At 39.2% G+C, this 17,876-nt stretch overlaps 1 protein-coding gene across 3 annotated transcripts in view; it reads left to right on the top strand.

Annotated features, from left to right (window-relative positions):
* Positions 1 to 17,876, top strand: part of PDE8A (phosphodiesterase 8A) — a 129,821-nt gene that overhangs the window by 573 nt on the left and 111,372 nt on the right. The window contains exon 1 of one of the 3 annotated variants that reach the window (XM_075045169.1): positions 7 to 313. The exons of 1 other annotated variant lie outside the window; for it this stretch is intronic. In XM_075045169.1, coding sequence (XP_074901270.1) covers positions 53 to 313 — 261 coding nt within the window. In that variant the 5' untranslated portion in view covers positions 7 to 52. Of the gene's footprint in view, positions 1 to 6; positions 843 to 17,876 lie in introns of those variants that run through there. One more of the 3 variants, XM_075045171.1, reaches the window with a different exon arrangement.

Raw genomic sequence — 17,876 nt, 5'->3', positions numbered from 1 at the left:
TACACATATATATATATACAATTTAGAAGTGTTCCCCAGGTGGCCACAAAGCATGGGCTGTGCTCCAAGCATCCACATCTCTGACAGCAGAGTGGTCTATCACAGTAGCAAAGAGTCTGAGGAGTGCAATTCCCCTCACCAGACCAACACAACCATGTCTCAACAGCAGCAAGGCAACCCCGTCCCAGGATTATTCATTAAATCCTCCAACACATCCACTTATAAGGTGAGGACTAATTCCTCTAAGAAAGACAAGAGGGAGAACAGCCAGAGCATGGAGGCAGAGACCCAGACCAGCAGATCCAGTGTTAAGGTAAAAAGGGTGCTAAACATAAGCACTGTTTCTCTCAGAACAGGAGTTGGCTGTAGCGGTTTAACCCAAGGAGTCTCCCTGCTGAAGCGATACGTTGCGGGGGATCTTTTCCTGGCTTGAGCTGTTACTTTCGTTTATAAACTAATCAGTCTCATAAAATGACTTTATAGATGTACCCAAGCCTCTTCGTTTCACAAAACGAGTCTTCCTGATGCCGGGAAGGAGAGCGGTGTAATTGTCTTCGCCAGTCGTTAGAGCCAGGGGCATGGGTCTCGCTTCTGAACGCGGAGGGCCTGTCTGTCCGTCTGTCCGTGGAGGGTCTCTGCCATGCGTGGGAGCTGCACTGCCACTAACTCCTGCGTCTTACATGTTTGTTTGTGCTGGGTCGTCCACTGTTGCTGTTTGTGCTTGTCTTGTTTGGAAGCAGAGGCAAATCGCAGTCTGAAGGATCTGCTAGTTGGGCTGATCAATTTGCATACCTCTTCCATTCAGAAAGTTGAAAGGAGAGCGACAGCGGTTTTTGCTCTGGGTACTGATTTACATTAACAACTTGTTGACCTTGCCTGTTGCTGCAAATAGGGTATTTTTTGGAGGTTTTTTTTTTGCATGTGTGTTAGTGTGCATGCTTTTGTGTAGAGGTACAACACAAGGCTGTATGAAGTCGACAGGCACATACTGAAAAAAATTGTAATTTGTGATTTTTTTAAATTTTTTTTTTAAGTGAGAGTGTTAGTGGTGCGGAGTGCTTGCTTGTCTGTTTACTTTCTGTTGATGGCCCGTTTGTTTATGGGTTGTACTTTAGGTCCTAATGCTATAGGCTTTGATTATTCTATATCTTTGCTTTCTTGGGGGAACTGTCTCTATTTTGTAAAAATAAGTAATTGCAAATAATAATAAAAAATAATCAAACTGTAGCAGCCTAGGCGATATTATATAACATGGCTGATCTGCTCTGGGTTACCGTGATAAGAACTGAGATACACATGCCGTAAATATAAGATAAAGACTTGAGATGCAGGCAAGAACTAGGTAAATGTCAAGTGTTTTGCAGACTCACAGAAACTCTAATGATTTGTAGTTCTCTTAGGATTTTTACATGCTCATTAAGACGGCTTCTAGAGTAGTGACCTGGAATAATTTTCTTCAGTACTGTGGGTGGTTTTCTTCAATTGTTTTCCTCCAGATTTAGTAGTCTCAGTTCATAGGGGTTTAAACAACAGACTAGAAAATGAGAAGACACTTTGTAAGTAGTGAGTTGGAGGAGGAATTAACAATACCTAAGGCAGAACGTGAAGCTGAATGGTGTTATACTAAACTAAATTTTTGTGTTAATAACACTGTGCAGGAAACTGAACTTTATGGCTCTGTTCACACGTGATAGACATGCTTATGGCATATTTAACACGGTAACCACAGTAAGGAAACTTGTTACCGGAATCCTGACGGTTGATTTGCTAGCTGAATTTTTAATTGTGATTATAATTGCACACTACAAAATCTAAACCAAAAGTATTCTTAAAGTTTATATTCTGTGAATTTGTCATCTGTGTGCTTGCTTATGGGCAAAAAACCTCCAAAACCTGTTTCCAGAAGCATGCACAGGAAGCAGTCTTAGTTTTGTTAAATTTTGTTATTCGATCTCAAGAACTTTGTAAAAATTCTTGTTACTGGGTTTGGATAATTCAGCCAGATGCTATACGGTTGATATTGGTTCATATGCATACTGTAATCTCATTGGCAGTCATTCTGATTTTTATCAGTCATATTTTCTGCCCTTGTCATCACTCTAAGCACATTGCTGTGAAACGATGGGTTTTGAGAAGTAAGAATTGAATTGTTTGTGATCAGCTGAATACAGAATCTGTTGGACGCATCACATCTGCATGACTTTCATGTGCAAAATCCTGTAATGATCTTTAGAGCTATAAAGCAACATGGTATTTCATTCTTTGCTTCTGTCATTAGTGTGTGTAGTATGATCAGATTTACAGTTCTTAGTGTGCTAGATAGCTGTGTTGTCTTGGAGATTGTGCTGGAAAGAGGGCTATGCTATTGCTGGAGAGCAGTTTTCACAGTACAGTGAAGTTGGTTGGAAAGAAACAGAGTGTGAGAACACTGAAGATAAGGGCCAGGAGTGTGAAATCCCTGAAGCCAAAAGGAGCATTGGGCAGGACACTGTGCTGTTTTGGAGTTAAAAGGATATTTGATTTAAAGAGGAACTGTAAGAATTAGGGTGCTACTAGGAACTATTGCTATTCTTCAGAGTGCATAGTACACCCTTTATGGCCCATGGGACACCCTCACACGAACAGAAGATGCTAGAAACCTTTTGTGCTTTGACCAATGGTGATGTCGTTGGAATTTGTGTGAATAGCCAGTAACCTGCCTGACTGGCATTTTCGCTTGGTTTCAGTGCACTTCAGTTGAAATTCATTCACGTTTGTTTGTTGTATATGCACAGATTAAAGCCAAGAAAGCCCTATGTGAGAACTAAGAACAAAGCTTGGCCCGTGTGGAAATCTCATATTTTCACTTCGGCTGGCATTAGCATTAAGTTTATTAAAATATGTATAATAGGTAGTGCAATAACTTTTATCGAATTGGTTTGTTAGCTATAGTGCACATTTTTCAAGTCATAAAGTGTCATAAAAAAAGAAATAACCCATGCTAACTGTAAAATGGCATTATATGTATTGCTAGTTAGCCCCCAGACTTATTCTGGCTTTATGTTTGTGTCTTATTATATCTTTCTTCTCGTCAAATAGCAGAGGATCATTTTCTGGATGTGTGGTGTGAGCATACTGTATTTTGTGATTTGCATCAATTTACAAACTGTAGCTAAAAAAATTACCTGTTCCTTCCTAATATGGAAAAATCTAAGTTTATCCATAGCAAATTTGCAGAGCAGTCCTGTAAGTACATTTGTGCAGAGATAAATGCCATAATACCTATGGTATATACGAGTATGGTGATATTACATGAGAAATGGAGGAGCCCTTTTAATAATTTGTATTTGGTCATGGCACCTGTATCTCCCTCGTTAATTAGTAATTTCATACATGGCTTTCATTTGAAAATTCATGAACACCTCCAAGTAAGTGCCCTATCTAAAAAGCGAACCAGCCATGAAAATCCTTCCCTTAATTTTTGATGTACCAACTCCACAGATTAAACTCTATAATTTTCCCAGGGAAAGACGAGCAAGATTTAGATGCAGTAACAGTGACTGAGGTTTGATTATCCAGTCTTATGTTATCAAATGACACTTACCCAGTATTGTTGCAAAGGAGAGTTTTCCTCATTACTTTTTTTTTCTTTTTTTTAGCTCTAAAAAATCTCAGGAAAGTGGACTCAAAATTGTGATAGTCTGTCTTTTTCATATATATTAGTTATGATTTTCTTCTTCAGACATTTGTGGTGTTGAATTTGTGGTAAAGGTACTTGGCTTTATAGAAACCTGCTTAAACACCTTTAGAATAATACCTCTGTTTAATCTATAGCATAAGTGGAGTAAGTGCTGGAATGGTATAAGGACTTCATGGGCATTTATTTAAAATTTACTTGGGTATTCATAAGCATATGCTGTCCCAACATCACGTGTGTCACTCTTCTATAGTGCACTAATATACACTGTAGCACGTACATTGTGCATTTATTTTGCCCTGTCATTCTTTTACGGGTGTGAGATTTCCTTCCTCTTCTCTTGTGTAACTCTCCGGGTCATGTATGTTTAACACAGAAATATATGCGTTTGGGTGCAAGGGGATCGCGGAGTAAATCCAAGCTTCCTTTATTTTAAATTAAAAGTAGTCCTAAGCCAGCAGGGCTAAATGTGAAGTAGCCTTTTGATTTGTCAGCTGATATGGGACAGCCAGTTTAAATCCATGGCCCTACAGCCAGTAAGTCTTCTTCATTCAAACCCTGTGAAATTGCCTGAGAATTTTACAGTCACTGCAAACCAGTGGTTGCATAATTCTGCATATAGGAGGCTGTATGCTAAACTTGTACGTGCAGTGCTGAAGTGGATCTCGTTTCAGCATTTAACAGCACATTACTTAGTCCGTTAGGCTGTCTGCTCTTTTCCTGTCTGTCTGGTAAGTCCTTCCCCTTGAAACACACAAGCTCTCCCTCCCTTTGAAACTCCCACGCCTACTGTCCATGCTTCCACTGAGGCCATCCACCCTCTCTTGATTCCTCCCTGTTCCCACTGAAACTGTCCTCAATCATTTTCCCGACAGACCTCCCTGCCACCACCATTTCCCTCCCACTTCCACTGACGTCAGCCCTCCTCTACAGAGATCCTTGCTCCCACTGAGAGGATCCTTCCCACGCTGAGATACACGAACTTTTCTCAATCTTGACGGCTCCAGGCTTTCAAGCTGATGTTTTTTTATGCTGTTGTTGCAAGGCATGAACCTTTTTCTCCACGGGATGGGAGTCTAATTTTTAAATGGTGTGAAGCGAACTGGTGTAGTGACATGTGAACTGGCTTCATATTTAAGACTATTTTTTATCTTTACCTTTTAATTTCCTGTTGTTTGTAACGTAAACTAGAAAAAAAACAAACTGTAAATCACTCGCAGCATATAGATCGCTACGCTACTAAGATAGCATGAGCTGCTTTCTCAATTTTTAAAGCATTATCATTGGTATGGCTCCTGGTCATGCAAACCAGCTCATGCAAAAGGCATCGCTGCATCTGAGGGCAATTTCTTGTGTGACCGAGATGAGCAAGGTTAGACCCTGAACTTCTGGAGTACTTACTGTTGGTAAAAACTTCACCAAAACTACTTTCAGCTGTAAATTCATCTGCTAGACATGAAACACTGACTTCTCTCCACCCTTTGCTTTGTTCTTCGCCGCCCCTGGTTTGAGCTTGCTTTGTGTCTTTTGCCTGACCATTTTAGGTAGTTAATTTCTAAGCTTTTCCTTTTCTGCCACCTGAATGTGTCAAAGAGGAAGTATTAAAAAAAAAAAAAGCCTTTATTTCTACAGTTCTAGGAATTTATCTTACTGTGTTGTATCCTTTGTATTCTGAATTGTATGGCTCAGATTGAAGTGTAAGTACATCCATAGTGAGAAATTTTCTAGTTGTAGAATGTACTTATAAGCCAGGAGAAAGAACAGGAGGTGATATACTTACTAGTTCTCCCTCCCTTTCTACCATTCCCAGTATTACATGTGGTGTGAAATTCCAGTGCAAGGTACCAGCATTGCCTTGCTATTTAAGATGCCAGCAATTCAGATTTTACATCCAAAATGCTAAGTCTAAATATAAATTAAAGATACGAAATGGTGAAATGGTTACATCCACTTGCAGATACTTCAGGTTCAATGAATTTTAGATTAGAAGATGCTTACAATCTATGTGAATATGAAGAATGTCTTGTTAAAAAAGTTGCCCTTAGTTAATTTGAAAAGTAGAAAACATACTGTTTGGAAACTCTTTTGTTTCCCTGATGGCATGCTTTAATATCGGTTCCTCATGTTCAAGTAAATGCCCATGTCAAGAAGACGAGAGATATTTGAATAAAAATTATTTTTAACCTCCATTGAAATTGTTATATCCAACAGTTGCCACTACCAACAGTGATAAATTGCTGGTTTACTTTAGTTGTTACATGAATTTTTGTTCACCTCTCTTGGCTATCACCTTGAGAAGGGACTCCAGAATTGGGTTTCTTAAGCAATAGTAACAATACACTGAAAATATTCCACTTTTTGAGCAGTTGGAATGCCAACTGACTTGCAAATGAGTCCTCAAAGAGGAAATAAATATTTAGAGATATGGACAGCTAAAGCTCTTATGAGCTCTCAGCAAAAAGTGAAAGAAACTTCAAGCAAATATGGTAATGAGCAGATTGGCCCCAAGGTGAAATTGTTTCAATACAAGCTTTATGTAAGTTGTCATTTTGTCAGGGGACCACAGAAGCACCTGCACACATAGGAGAACAATTTAGCATTGTGTTCTATTTTGGTGGGGTGTATGGATATAATATGCCCACATTGTAAACTGCTTTACCAGCCATGGATGGAATTAAAACATTGTTAGCAACAGTTCTGAGATTGCACACAGAGCATGATTTCATGTCCAAAGTGCAGTTTTCCATGTGAATTGCAGTGTTTTTACATGTCAGACCCATTCATCCAGTAGAGGTTCACTAGGAATTTGCTTGCCTCTGTGACATTCTACGCATTGCTCTCTGTCCATTGGGTAAAATAATTAGGTATCTTCATTTAACCATAATTTAAATTGGCACAGGATGACAAGATGCAAATTGAATAGCTTTAACATGCGTGACATACTAAGTAGTTTTGTTGCCCAGAGTCAGCTTTTTAAGTTTTCAAAGGCATCAAGGAAGTGATGTTGTTAGTCCTCTGCTTTTGAGAAAGATTTCGGCATCCAGCCCCATTTAGGTTCTTTCTTAAAATCCCTGTTAAAGCCAAAATGTGATAAATGATGTTGGTACACACGCTGTGAAATGAAATAGTGGAGTCTCTAATTTGTGCATTCTTCCAGACCATCCCCTTTTACTGTGGGTTGAACTGTTGGCCTCAGATCAAAATCCCAGGCTCTTTTCTCCTTTTCCTTGTAAAATCTGTAAGTCTGTCACTGTACATAAAGTAAAAAGCTCAGCGTTCTGCAGACTAGCTGCCACACGTATAGCTTTGCTTCAGGAGAAAGAAGGAGGTTTAGAACCTACTTTTTGACGTGGAAATGTGTTGACATGAATTAAGTTATCTATTTTGAATGTGGTTGACAAGGTAATTTGAGAAGGTTTTTGATGCTGTTTTAAATGTTTAAAGGTAGTCTGCATATGTATGTAGAGAGTTAATGTCCTTCCAAAGCAAAAGAACTTGGAATAAAAAAAGGAATATTCAAGACTTAAAAGCAATTTTGGGAATAAAATACGGTTTCTAATGAAAAAGACTCCGAGGAACTCAAATTAGGATTCCCATCTTTGCTTGGAGAAGGAGGAAATACTGCTTTTTGTTTTACTACTTTATTATTTGATGGACAATTTTTGAGCACTCGATTCCTAGAAATTAGGATGAGGTATTTTTGTTGGTGTAAAGACAATCTCCTTGTTGGCCAGATAGGTCTTTCATTCCTGAGTGAACTAAATAGATACTATTTCAAGGAAAAAAAATATGTTTTTTATTGATCAGGATAGAAATTAATCTGGTTTTTATCTAATATTTTTTTTTAAAATTAAGTTGTGTCTGTTTCTTTATTGGAAATGAGAATTCACTCTTTTCGCAATAGCAGAATTAATTTGAGAGTTGCACAGGAAACTTCAAACATTTTATATGCCTGAAAAGATCAAACCTTTTCAAGTAAGAGGTATTTTCCTTTGTAAATCAAACATTTTACATAGTGACATGCACAGATTTCTGATATTGTTAAGGGGAAAATGGTAACCTTGAAATCTTTTCATTGTTTTTTATATTTCCCAGTTTCCTAAGTAAATCCATACAAAGACAACACAGAATCACTGGCCAAATATGAAAGAATGACATCCTCTACTTCCCATTGTTTTTAACTTTGAGTTAGCAATGACCTTTAGCTCCCTACTGGGATGCGGTGGAAACTTTATGAGGCCCCATCTTACTTGCCACTAAAAGACAACGTATTTTTAAAGTTACACATTTACCATCGCTTTCTGTCGTTCAGTTCGAGGTTCTGTTATCTCTAATAAAATTTAATCAGACAAATAGCCTCAGTAAGTGATCAGCAAAGTAAAGCTTCTTTATAAGGATCTTGTTTGTTTGAAAGAAATATGCTAACGTTTTAATTAAAGCATAACAAAAGAACCTCAATCCGCGTTGAATACAATCTTCCTGTATTTAGGAGTATCTACACTTTGCATCATCAGATAGATGGTGTTCCTTATTCATAATGAATTATCAGGATTGTGTCTCTTCTGACACTGAAGTGTAGAACTCTGTTTTACAACAGTGGTTGTAATTCCAAGGTTTTAAAAGCACAAACATATCTGTGTGATAGGTAGATAGGTTAAGATCACCATTCAGCCATGATGACTGAGTTTGCAGGTGTGTATTTCTTCTTTCTGAAATACTGTCTGCTGTTTCTTTCAATTTTTAATTTATTTTTTTTTTTCATAAAAGTTTGGTGAGAAATTCCACAAATGGTTGAGGACAACCACACCTGCTACTTTGGTAGCTTGAAGTGACTTGCTCTGCACACTGCTGCAGTTTAACTGCCTGGTGAAATTGCACTTTTCCATGAGCTGTAACACAGTGATAAATATCTCAGCATAGGACGAATGTCAGGATGTAAGTCTACAAGTACTGGAATCTAAGAGCTCTGCCACACACTGAAGTGTGGATGGCACTGGGGTTGTTGGCAAGATATCTGCATTTTATTTTTCAAAACAAAGCAAGGAATTATTTTCAAATACTGAAGAGATTTATTGATGGGCCAAATTCTGACTTATGACAGTCCTTCAATCCCATTAAAATTTGTGGGCTTGAGGGGTGTACCTAAGGCAGAACTTGGGACTGCTATGTTTACCTCTCACTATGGTAGAAAATAGCCCCCCGTTGGATACATGATTTGAAAAAAAAAATATTGGCAATAATATTTTTACTAAGGGCTAAGTTATTTTCTGTCATTCCAGAAAGACATCAGTATAGCTCCAGTGGGCAAGTTCCTGGCTGTACTGAAACTAGTGGCAAAGTTCTTACAAAGTTCATAACAGCCAGAATTTGATCTCTGGTCTGTAAGCAAAACTTACCTGGTTTCTCTGAAGTGCAACTAGGGTATCAACCCTTATGGTTAGGTCCCATGTTTTATGATTGCTTAATGCATAACTAATGCAAAAAACTACCAATAACTGATATTAACTGTCTAATGATGGGAGTAATGGGATAATAAATAGATTTTTTTAACACACACATCCCCCCCCCCAGCTTTGTATAGCAGTAGGGGCCATTCTCAAGCAATAACTGCATAAAGAATTTAAATGGCTGTGGCTTCAGGTCATAAATGAAATCTGTGAGTCTGTTGCTGTTCTTGAGAGTGGTGACTCCCAAAGTTAAAACTTTGAATTCCTACGCATTCAAAAGGACTTTTTTCTGTGTACTTGTACCTGTGTAGTTCTCCACTTGCATCTGAAGTGTGTTGGGATGTGTTATGTTGCCTGGTGCTTTGTGGTTGCGGATGATCGTTCTGTAAGTAATGATGCAGCAGTGTGGCCAAGGCTAGAGATACTGAACTGAAATCAGAAGAACCAGACTGTCACTGGTTAGTGTGCGGCTCTTCGGCCAACTTGCTGTGTGTTTCCACTTGCACACTTGATCTTCATTATGTGTCATGCAGGATCAGGGCCATCATATACCCAGGAATGTAAAAGCTGCTCTCAGATCAAACTGTCTCCATGTAACATAGTGCTTTGTCTCTAACAGCAGTGAGCAGAGTGTGCTTCGGAGAAAGATGCCGGGAAGCTATTTAAAGGTACAAAAATGAGAAGAGTTTTTCATGTTCCTCTTCTGGCTTTAGTCTGGACATACTGATTTACTTCTCATTTTTCACAGTTTTGGCATGTAATATGATAATGATATTTTAGTTTTATCTCCTTAAAACTTGGTTGCTAAGTTGACATATGCAATTAGAAGATTGTACTCTTGAGTGAAATTTTTGAATGGAGGATTAATTTCCAAACCAGTGTTAGCGCATACTTAGCACTGAAACACCATCAGTGTGGATCGTTTATGTTATTTGTTTCTGCAAATACTGTTGCAGGGACCAAAAACAACTGATGAAAGTGTTTAAAAGAAAGCAAGGGGTATGAGTTGTAACCAAATATGGGTTTGCATTGTGAAGAGGACTTCATTACCAGAGAAGCTAGTGGTTTTTTCGTACAAAAGGCAGAGTATCCTGCAGGTGAAAAAAAGCTGAGGGTAACGTTGATACTTTAGAGGGACGAAATGTTTAAAAGCCAGGCGAAGAGGGTTTTGCAAACCCAAATGGGTTTTGTTTTGTTAACAATTGCACTGAAAGAAAGAGTAAGTCCTGTGAGCTCAGACACTGCTTCATGCTTCCCTTGATTCTGCTGTAACTTTTAATTTACTTAGTATTTGTTTTCTTTTTGTCTTTTGCTATGGAAGTGATCTGTTTTCTGCAGAATTTCAGATGAAAGAGCTGTTCTGCTTATACTGTCAGTTAGTTATATTATCTTACGTCCTCAGTTCTGGAATTGATTGGTCTTGTTCCTTGCTATTTAATGCCATGGAGCTGAGATCTGTCACGAGCAGTCAGATTGAATTCAGTGGTGGTGCTGTCAGTCACAGCCCCTAAGCCTAGCAATGACACTTTTCCCCTCAGTGAATAATCTAACATTTTACCTTTGCCAAAGTATGGAATCTTTTACTTTGGGGCAGCTGCTTACTTTTTTGGAGGGGTTTATGTTTTCTGAAATACCATTGCAAGTGACAGCTCTTTAAAATGAATGTGTTAGAGCAGTACATTGTGAGGAACCAAGTTTTCTCCAAAAAGCAGCTTGCATAGCCTTTTCACAGTGCCCTGCGTCTGGCAGTGGTACCGAGTAGCAAGAACCAGCTTTTTGGAGATTAGAGAGATTTAGCTTTTATGATCCTTGTTAGCAATAATAAAAACTCATGAAAGTAATGAAACTGCTCAGTGAGGAAGCTGGTCTACCCCTCTCACCCTGGCTTTGGTGAGAAGGGCAAAGACAGTATTTGTCCCTGAAGGACAGGCAGTAGTGTCAGCCTGCTGTCTTGGTAGCATATATTTAAAAAATGGAATTTTGGTGGGCATTCTTTACTGTTGATTCCTAGAGCTAAATATTGATGTATCCGCTTATGATATTTTACTGAAAAACACAATTCTGCTGTCACTGTTTGTGTGTTACAACATTTGGAAGATGGGTTTCTTTTTTGTGTCAGTGCAAAGCCTCGAAGTTGGAGTGGGACTGGGGGACCAAACCCCGCTAGTGGTTGGCAAGAGGGATGGGAAATCTAATGGCTTGTCTGATCTAACGGCTTGACTTAGGCCCTAGTCCCACCAAATTTTCAGAGGAGCACAATTGAAGTTTGGATTTTCTAAAAAGCTAAGCTCTCTTGTGAATTGCTTACAGTGAGATTCATAGCTGGGTGGTCAAAAAAGTAAGCTGAAATTACCATCTCTTATTTTGCCAATTAAACTAAAAAGGGCTTCTTTTTGGAGGTTACATAGTTCTGAAGTTTTCTCCCAACTTTATCTTGGCTGTTCTGATTGCGAAGAGCTTTTTTTACAATGCTCTCTTGTGCAATTTGGGCAATATAAACTCTCTTCTGCTGTGCTCTGCTAAGGTTGTGGGACACTGTTAGTGGGGTAAATTTGCTTTATGGGGTAACCTTACTTTGTTGCTATACAAAGTCTAAGCAAACTAGATAATTTTAAGGATTGTGGAAGTGAAATACGCCTGGTGTAGGTTCAGGGAATGGAAATGTTTCCCTCTCTTTCTTCTGTGAGCCTTTCAGCTGTGCTAGGAAGTGCAGGCTGTGGGTGTTAAGAGGTAGCTGTGATGTTCAACCCTTTATTCTATAGACAGGAGTTATGTGGGTTAGGAGGTGCCTCCCTGATACCTTGCACTGCTCTGTCATGGCCTCCTAAGTTTAATCATGAGGTCAAGACCAGAGGCCAGTGTAGACTGTCAGTGGGGTCCAGTGTTTGACTCTGAGGTCACTATGGGGAATGATTTTGCTTGTAGGTTGCAGAAGTCTCAGTTGTCTCCACAGGGATCTTTACCTAGTTATGGAAGAGTGATTTGTCCTAAAAGGCTGAGAAACCTCCTAAGTTTTTCCATCATCAGTTGGAGCAAGGACACTGGTTCCCTCAGCCATTTGTTTCCTAACGTGTGTGTTTAGCAATGAGGCCATGTGGTCTTTTGCCCTTTCTCCACAGATGACCTGCAAAGAACTACCATCCTGCCTCAGGAAACCTGATACTTTTGGTCAATGGCCCCTTACATTTTTTCCCCAGCTGGCTGGCATTCCAGCTGACTGATCAGGGAAGTACTGAGTTGCATCCACTTGTTAGGATTCGCTGTGCCAGTTCCGTTCAGTTTCAGGATAAAGGTACCAAGGAGGTACGTTCTGTTGAGCATATCTGAAATCAGAGTGACGCTTCCCTGGCTGTGGTTAATCACTTTGACTACTTTAGCATCTAGTCTCCCCTTACCCTTGTAACAATATACTCAGTAACAGTAAATACACATGTGAAATATTACTTGAGAATCTTTAAATGCTTGACTACTATTAGCTTCATGCCACTTTGTAAGAGTTACAAGGACCTGTAAAGTACCTCAGTGTTGTTTTTTTCCCTCTTTTTTTTTTTTTTCTCTCCCCCCCCCCCCCTCCATTTTGCAGAGAGGTGAGTGTGGGTGAAGGGCTTGGCATTTTTTTCATCATCTTTCCCAACATGGAGAGGTCCCAAGCCAGCAGGTAGAATTTCTAGGAGATTCTCCTAAAGCAGGGGTCTCCACAGCCTGTTCTGAAATAGTTTAATGAGTTTTAAGGTAAACCAACAAAATATTTCATGTAGAGGGTAAAGCATGACAGAGGATTGCTAGGGTGAAGGGATTATGGCTAGCAGTACTGCACCTCTGCTTTTTCTGGGTGCTGCAAGAGGTCTTCCTGAAGAGTCTGAGTTAGTTTGGGAAACCTCAACCTCTGTACTGAGGAATGAACTGAGGCCAGTGGTAATCATTTGTTTAAACACAAGCTCTTAAACCTAGATTAATTGATTGCTATAACTCAGTTTGGTTACTACAGGTATTTTTGTCCTAGAGCAGACATGAGCAGACTGTCCAGAGGAACACGTGTGTACAGGATGTTTGCCAATTATCTTGCAGTTAATTCAAGTTAATTTAAATAGAATACAAATCCCTGACTTGGGGGTGTTACCTAACCCTAATGTCTAATTTTTTAATCTAGGTTGGACAGGGTCTTTAACATGTGCTAACCTGGTTTAGGTACAGGAAAGACAGCGGTATGTCTGGAAGTGCTTTATTCAAAGCCATGAACAACAAGGATGGAAATACATTTAGGGAGCATAGAGCAGTTTGGTCTTCCTGATGCTCTCCGACGTTGTCTGCCTTCATCTGAGTAGGACAAACCTCTCAGATCATGGCTGCCATGTCAATGCACCCATCTGCAGAGCTCAGTACCATGTGGTGAGAGCTTGGACCTTCACAAGAAGGTTTCTTCAGGAGGCTCTCCTTCCTGTCTCCAAGTCATACGTGTCTTTCTAGAGGTCAGGCTATCTTAAGAAACCATCACTGACTGTTCTCAAGTGCTTATGCTTCTTAACTCTCTAAAAATAGAAAAAAAAAAAATTAAGCTCCCCAACATGCTGGGACAGCCAGGGGGCTTTCTTTAAACACTTTGTAAAATAGCACTATCTCTTATCACATGAGCTCTTAATTTCTCGGTTCAGAAAAGTACACAGCAGTTTCCTATGGTGCGTAGCTGGGCAATTCCAGAGCCTGCTTCTTCACACAAAATTTTTGAAAGATGAATGTTAACTAAACTTGGCTTAATTAAGTTGACTATTTCACAGCTACTTTGAACAGCTCATTAACTGCAGGCTTCAGCTTATTTGCAGCCAAAGCTCTGCAATACATCATACAGTGAACCTGCTGACAAGAGGGTGCAACTTCCAACTTGTGCTTCAAGAGATCAGATTTATTACTGCAGTCCTGCTTCTTCTAAAACCAATTAAGGCCTCCTTTAACAGATACTGAAAATACTTTGATACATAGTATAGTCCTACCTAGTGCTTCCTAGTAGAGATACCACTTTGCGTGTTAAAGCCAATGCTGTTTTACAAATGCTCCCAAGCCGATAGTGGTGTTGGTGTGAGGGCGAGTGGCTGTGGCTGAGTTGTGTGAATTGCAGCTCCTGTATGATACTGATCGAAGATCTACAGTAATTTTTTCACTTTTGTAAAAAAGATCTTACGTATGCAATTCCTTGTTACTCAGCTCACTTAAAAATAGAGAACAGTTCATTGTTATCTGTTTTTTTATAAATTAATTGATCTGGTTTATTTTTGTGCTTTGTCCTTCCCCCTTTTCTCCCCTGAAAGTATAGAAAATTTAGTCTCTCCGAGAGCTGTTAAAACACCTGCTGAAGGTGATGGAGACTGAGCTTGCTGACTGCAGTTTAAGCTAGCTGGGTTTCTTTAACTTGGCCTTGGAGAAAGAGTAAATACTGTTTCAAAGAAGTTTGCAAACCTCTGCTGCCCATGACCCTGAAAGATCCCATCATATGTTACAAAAACAAGTGTCTAGGATCTTAGGTGATGAGGCATCCTCTTCTGACCTCGTATGTTAATATTGCAATAGTCTGTTATTTACATTGGTGATTTCTTACTGACGTGGCTAGGGTAAAGCCCTGCTCTAATCGCAGCAATACTGACACTACTGTGCTTGTGACAGTTTTGTTTATGCCATTTGAGAGTACAAAGACAATGGTATAACTTCTTCCACAATAGAAAGTTTTCCTGTATTTCTTGACTTGTGGAATTCTACTTAGGGCACATTTCTAATTTAGGCAAAGTCTTAATACAGTTAAGGCCAGGACAGTACGAGGAATGTTACCTACCCTAGAAATGTCAGTGAGAGATTTGGATTTTTAATAATATTTTATACTGGAAAAATCTCTATTATGGATATAATGGTAGTGGATGAGGGGGGAAAGAAGCCATGCTTTTGTTAGAATAGCTTGTTTCATTTGAGGAACTGGTATGAAGTATACCAGCAAACCCAGTTTTGCTAATGTTAGCTCCATGTGCAATGAGAGAGCTTCCCAGGACACTTGTGTTATACCTGTGCCAGGGTTTAAGGACTGTGGAAATGAAACGGAAGTGAAGTGAGAACCTGGTACAGAGTCAGCACATGGAGCCGTTTCCCTCCTTGTCAAGCCTTTGGACTGTGATAGTTTCTGGCAGCTGATGATGCCTTTGCAGCAAGAATTTGTAACAGTGAGAGGTCCAAGGAACTTTGCTAGCACTCTGAACGTGGCCACGACACTGGTGCTTTTTTGGAATTTTTCCTCTTTTGGACAGGTAGATTTAACAGGAAATTGTCTGGCTGAGGTATGAAATCATAATGTAGGTATTTGTTAAGAAAAGGCTTTTTTTGTCAGCAAGGTTTTGTAGGCTAGACCAGGCAGTTGAACAAACAGAGGGGAACAGTCCTTGAATTAGGACAAATAAGTGATTGTTAATGGCCTTTGTCCTCTGTTGCTGTTTGTGTGCCTTTTACTGTAGGACACTGCTCTTCAGAACAGGCTGTAAGTACGTGGCTCCGCATTCTGCAACTTAAGGTTATTAAGGAAAAGTTGAACTCTCAGTTAATTGCATTGTTTAGAACCAATTTAATATTAATAATTATCATATGAAACTATTCTAGATTTATGTTAGAGTATGGGACAAATGAGTATTGTATGGAAGGTACTGAATTACCAGATGTGATTTGGTGAAAATTTGGTGGTAATACAGAAAGGGAACTTGTGATACAAATGTTGTCATGCCACAGCTGCTTCTGCAGCAGAACCACCATTTTACTGCCAGTTTCTGCTTGACCTTGTTACTTTGGCATCCATGGTGGTCTGCAGTTTTTCTTTAACTTATTCAGTTACACATAGCGGAGGTTCCTTCCTGCAGCTCCTTTTCTTCCTTTTGCTGTTATGTTCTACCTTCGACTGCCATTTTCATGTTTCTAATGTTCATGTGTGCATGTATCTGTAACTTTTTTTGGTCACAAACAGTATACATCCTCTCACTGATGAAACACATCAGCTCCTCTCACTTAGTACTTTTTTTCTTTTTTCTTTTTTAATGAAGTGCTTTTGTTGGGTGAAGGTCTTTGAGGAAGGTCTAGCTTCTTCCCACCCACTGGCATACAAAAGTATCCTAAAAATGATAGAATCTTTTTGTTCACAAAGAAGCATAGCTAGTAAACAGATCTTTCTGAAAATCTTGATTTAGTACACACAGTGTACTCTTAATCATTTGCACCACGGTCAATAGCCCTTAAAATGCCATTATTATAAATCAATCTGATATTAGAGGAATATTTTCATAGATGTGTACACAAACTCAAATAAACCAAAAAATAATTTTTCTTTAGCTTCAGCTAAAATGCAGTAAACTTAATTCTAATCTGCCATGCTAGAAAAATTGCAGCTTTCAAAATTGCAGTGCTGTTCTATGCTTAAAATGTTTTTTTCACTGACATTTTAAATTGTAGGTATGTTCTTGTGTTGTTTAACCAAAAGAAGTAATGTTGTGGGGAAAAAAATAGTTTTGTTTTTCATAGCACAAACCATAAATAATTAGTTGATGTGTAAATTACTTAATTACAGTTTGTGGATATGAATTTTAGTTATTTAAATATGAAAAGACTGTCATAAATGACATTGAGCATGGACTCCTAGTCTTGTATGATTCAGCTGGTGCTGACACAATTTCATAACAAACATTAGACGTTTTCCATCTATTTTTGTAACCATGCCAGTTCAGATACTTGCTGTAAAAAGGGAATATCTGCACGAATAGTTACGATCAAACTGAACTTTGATCTGAAATGGAAATTGATTTTTTTCCCCTTACTAGGGATCTTGAAATGGCTTCCCAAAATATTGAAGCTCAAGCTAGTTTTGTGAGAGCTTTCTTTTTTGACAAGGACCAAGTGGAAGAAATTGTTACTTTTCTTCCAGATACACTCCCAACAACTGCCATCATCTCAGGTTTTTTTGAAGGGTCATGTTCATTGTGTCTCTAATGTAATTAACTGCTATGATACATCTTCCAATAATTTTGAGAGCTTCCCATTCTTTTTTGCACTTGCAGAGTTGGTGACCATTAGAGAGATGAGCGAGAAGTGGTCCGTGAGTGCCACCTTGCTTATGGAGCTGCATCCAGTAACTCCCTACTCTGCAGTCTGATTTTGGGCCACCAACCGTTCCTCTTTGGTTTCTTGAGAGTAGTGTGAATAGACTGAGAGAGGCCTGGCTTTCATCTTGATTGCATTGAGGCTGGAACAAAATTTCATTTAAGTGGTATTATGCAAGTAAACCAGAACAATGTGCTGGACTCTTGAGATGGAAGCCTCTTGGTTCTGTCTTTGTACCCACATTCTGGAGCCAAGCTGATGCTTCAAGCTTATAGAGTTAATAAAAAAGCTGGTTTTCTTAGAGTCGTTACATTATTAGCTGGTTTTGGCTACTCTTTTCCCACCTGATTTGTCACTACAGAAACTGGAGGGTGGTCTGTACTGGCTTTAGCCTACTGAGGTCTCTTGTGCCATGTTAGGGCTCCAGTGTGTGGGCATGGTAGAGCACAGTTGAGCGAACCCTGCCGACTGGGAGAACTCGCTGCCGAACAAGACTTTCTAGACTATTTGAAGTCAACTGTGTGCTAGTGGCTGAAATGGTAATGGTCATCATTAGTATGCCAAACAGCCAAGTGCAGAAATGACAGAAAATGTATTAGAAATGAAATAATTTATATAAATTTGTAATACTGCCATAA

Source organism: Buteo buteo, chromosome 13 (genome assembly GCF_964188355.1).
Source record: "Buteo buteo chromosome 13, bButBut1.hap1.1, whole genome shotgun sequence".
In the NCBI taxonomy this organism is placed as follows: Eukaryota; Metazoa; Chordata; class Aves; order Accipitriformes; family Accipitridae; genus Buteo; species Buteo buteo.
The sequence above is the reverse complement of the archived record's forward strand: the minus strand, read 5'-3'. Positions and strand labels throughout refer to the sequence as shown.